The sequence below is a fragment of the Apium graveolens genome, unplaced genomic scaffold, assembly GCF_009905375.1.
Source record: "Apium graveolens cultivar Ventura unplaced genomic scaffold, ASM990537v1 ctg910, whole genome shotgun sequence".
Taxonomy (NCBI): Eukaryota; Viridiplantae; Streptophyta; class Magnoliopsida; order Apiales; family Apiaceae; genus Apium; species Apium graveolens.
The window spans coordinates 101,313-105,637 of NW_027421734.1; the positions used below are offsets into that span (position 1 = coordinate 101,313).

The 4,325-nt window shown below is 40.2% G+C and overlaps 1 protein-coding gene across 1 annotated transcript; it reads left to right on the plus strand.

Moving 5' to 3' along the window:
* Positions 1-396: 396 nt before the first annotated feature.
* On the plus strand, positions 397-4,119 carry LOC141705599 (uncharacterized). Its single transcript, XM_074508498.1, has 2 exons — positions 397-2,855; positions 2,995-4,119. Exon 1 carries the CDS (start codon positions 612-614, stop codon positions 2,526-2,528), a length of 1,917 nt encoding a protein of 638 aa, XP_074364599.1. The 5' UTR covers positions 397-611; the 3' UTR covers positions 2,529-2,855; positions 2,995-4,119.
* Positions 4,120-4,325: the final 206 nt, after the last annotated feature.

Genomic DNA, 4,325 nt, shown 5'->3' on the forward strand with positions numbered 1-4,325 from the left:
AAATATTGATATAATTAACATGTTAACAACATGTACAAGCAATTAGACATCCTTTAACCATCTCTTAGTACCCCTTTCGTACAAGTCAATTTTGGGCCACATTTTGACTCTAATAAATCATGTAAGTGACTTCTCACCATATTAGAGTCACTTTGCACCTTATAAGAGTCACTTGCCATCATATATTGGTACAATTAACATTTTACAATCATATACATGCAATTCGAAATCCTTTTACCACCTCTTAGTGCCATATTCATACAAGTCAATTTTGGTCCACATTTTGGTTCTAATTAACCATGTTAGTCACTTCTCACCATATTAGAGTCACTTTGCACCCTATAAGAGACACTTTCCACCATATATACAATAATTGACATGTAAAAAACACAATGTTTCTCTCTCTAAAATTTTTCTTTGCCTTCTCTCTAGAAATAACCTAACCTAACCAAATGTTCTTTGCAGCCGCCTTCTAAATCTCTCAAACCCTTACATCAGATCTCTATATTTCCTTCACGAATCCACTTCTTCTTCTTAACCATTTACCTAAACACTATAGTTCTTATATTATTATTATTCTATTATTAAGTTTTTATTGTTTTTGCTGTGCTATGAATATCAATCGGGATTCTGTAGTTAGGCGTGATAATGGAGAGGCGCAAAATGTGCTAAGGCTTAGAGGAGGAATGACGTCTCAGGGATCCGACTGTGACTCGGACGGAGTCCCGGGTTATATGCAGGATGTTTGTGAGGATGATGGGTTGGAGCTTATTCAAGCTCAGAGAGAAGCAGAGGATTTTCCGGTTCTAGTTCTAAGTGGAGGTTTATGCAAAGTGCTGGAAAGTGAGGCAGATCTGCATTTTGATGAGGAGGGGATACTTAGCCCTAGATCGGCTAGCAAATGGGCAGAAAACCAAGATAATACGGCAGGAATCCAGTCCGGGTTTGAGAGTAGCTTGGGAGGGATTCGGTTGGAAAAAGAAACAAAGAAAGTAGCAAAAGAATGGGATAGCTTTGATGATGACTTTCAATACATTTCTGATAGAGACCGTTTGGAGCATATCACGGTGAGTAAAGCTTCTAAGGCTGCATTCGTTGTTCGAAAGCATGAAGGTGAGGAGTTAATTCGAGCAAGAAAGTATATTCAAATTTTGCAAGAGGTAATTACTAAGAATGGGTTATCGATAGTAGGGGAGGAAACCGCTGAAATCAGGAAGGAAATTGCTTTTAATATGGATAAATGTATGGACAGAGATGAATTTGGTTTGCCAATTAGTAAGCTGTGCTCTGAGAAATCAAGGGGGAATGATTACTCAAAAGGGGACAAAGTGACAGTGGAAAATGTGAGTACTGGAGTTGGTGTCTCGGGAGCAAAAGGGTTAGACGGGAAGGAAGTTCAGGATGGATCTTTGTCTACTAATGGAGGGCTGAAAAGCATGAAAACCAAGGATTCAGAGGGCCAAATGGGTAAATCTATTATGGACAAAAAGATTCCGGCTGGAACCAAAACTTGGGCTGATGTTCTTCAGAAGCCAAGAGTGGAACTGTCAAAGTTTGAGTTTCACCCTCCGTCTCCGGGTTCCTTGGTTATTGACCCGTCGGACGATTTCCTCAAAGAAGGTCTGGATAAATTAAAGCTTTGCTTTACTGGATATTTCTCAAAGAGGTCGCTCCCCTTTGCTCTATTGCAATCTGAGGCCAATAAAGTGTGGGGGGGGGGAATGGGCTGCAAGGTTTCGCAGAAGAATGAGAGGACATTTGTGTTTCGTTTTTCTTCGGTGGAGGCAAAGAACAAAATTCTTACTAAAGGCACATGGTATTTCTTAAGAAAGCCTATGGTTCTTGTTGACTATTGTGAGGACTCAAAGTCGGGTTCCAAAGTAACTAAAATGCCCATTTGGATTAAGCTTTCGAACATACCGGACTGTTATTGGACTAAGGATTTGCTCGGCAGACTCGCCGGTGCTGTTGTTAAGCCACTTTTCTCTGATGCTTTAACTGCTCAATTGAATATTCTACCTTTTGCTCGTTTCTGTGTGGAGTATAATGCGGGAGCCCCTCTACCGGACTTTATCGAAGCTATGATGCCTGACCACTTTAATGGGGGGAAGTGCATTGTCAAAGTTACCGTGAATTATCAGAATAAACCCCAGACTTGCAAATCTTGTCATTCTCTAGGACATGTTGACCTGGTTTGTCCCTCAAGACCTCGAGGCGAACGAAAGACTGAGAAACCAGTGGTTGAGCTCCCAGTGGCAACAGATGACAAATCAGCTACAGAGAATGAAAAAAGTGGGGAGGAGCTCATAAATGCAAATATGTTAGAGTCGACTGATGATCTGGATAAAGCAGAAATAGTTAATGTGGAGGGTTGGAAGTCAATAATTAAGGGTAAAGAGGTGGTCTTGGACTCCTCTCCCTCCCCAATTACGAATTTTAAAACTCTTAAAAGAGTTGACGAGGTGGATCTTAAACTAAATCAGGGGCCAGGGCTCCAAAAACTTTCAAAATCTCAGCTCAAGAAGTAGAAAAATCTGAAGAGGAAGACGGGGAGGGCCTCCCACGGGTCTGGTTAGTTTATGTTAGATATTTGTTCCTTTAACGTTCGAGGTTTGAATGCTAAGCAAACCTACGTTAAGGACTTTTTGGTAAGCAACAAGAGCTCTCTTGTTGCTCTTTTGGAAACTCGTGTTTTGGAGCATAATGCTAGTCGAGTTTCAGCGTTTATCGCACCCAGTTTTAATTGGGTTTTTAACTATAATAATCACCCGGGAGGTCGTATTCGGCTGGGTTGAAACAATAATGTTTGGCGAGTTGAGGTTCTCAGGTGGACTGATCAAGTTATGCATTGTAAGGTAGTTTTCTTGGAATCCAATACCACTGTTCACATTTCTTTCGTATATGCTTTTAATGAGATAGTTGATAGAAGACCACTTTCGGATGATTTGAAAAGATTTGGTGCTACAGTGATAATAACTCCATGGCTTTTGTCAGGGGATTTCAACTCAATAATTGATATTAGCGAAAACTCCGGGGGCAGGGGAGAATGGGACAGAGGAATGACTGAATTCCGAGATTGTTTGTTGGACTTGGGAGTCACTGATCTCAGGGGAACGGGTGAAGAATTCACATGGTGGAACAAATGCCCCCGTGACCCAATTTATCGAAAAGTTGATCAAGTTTTGGTAAATGATTTGTGGCTGGAGAGTTTCCCTGATGCTTTCAGTGTTTTCTTGCCGCGTGGTTTATCTGATCACAGCCCGGCAATTACTAAGAGTGGTATTTATCTTCCTTTCAAAAGAAAGCACTTTCAGTATTATCATTATCTGGCTGATCTTCCTTCTTTTGAACATTTGGTAAGATCAGCATGGAACACCAGGGTAGAAGGTAATCCTTGGTATATTTTGACTTCTAAAATGAAAATTATTAAGAAGGAGTTGATATCCTTAAACTCAAGGACTGGTAGGACGGAGATTAGAGTTCAAAATGCTAGAAATGAGCTCCTGAATTTTCAAAATTCCATCTCAGTCCCCCACTCGGCGGAATCCTTTCAGGAAGAAAGAAGGCTCATTGAAATCCTAGAATCTGCCCTTACCCATGAGGAAATTTTGGCTAGGCAGAAATCTAGAGTCAGCTGGATTAAAGAAGGAGATGGTAACACTCATTTTTTTCATAGCAGCTGTAGAGGTCGATGGAATTCGAATAAGATCATTACTTTAAATGATCAGCATGGCATTACTCAGCACTCTCCTGAGGCAGTAGCTGAAGTGGCGGTCAATTATTTTGAAAATTTGCTAGGCTCTAGTCATGATTCCAACGATTTTCTGGATGACCTTGCTCTGCTCATTGATGATGATCAATCTCTACTCCTGACAAAGCCTTTCTTGAGGACAGAGGTTCTTACTACTTTAAAATCTATAGCTAAGCATAAGAGTCCTGGTCCAGATGGTTTTCCGGTGGAGTTCTTTTTAGACACTTGGAGCGTAACAGGGGAAGATGTGACAAATGCTATAATGTTCTTTTTCGAATCAAACTTCATGCCTAGAATAGCAAATACCACAGCTATTTCTTTGATTCCTAAATGTAACAATCCTTCATATTTAACTCATTTTCGACCTATTTCCTGCTGTAACACTATTTATAAGTGTATTTCTAAAATGTTGGTGAGTAGATTGAAGCTCATTTTACCTTCTCTGATTTCTTTAAATCAGAATGCTTTCATTAAGCATCATATTATTGGAAACAATATTTTCTTGGCTCAATCTTTATGCAGGGGATACATATTGATAAAGGACCTCCTCGTTGTGCCTTAAAACTTGATTTGC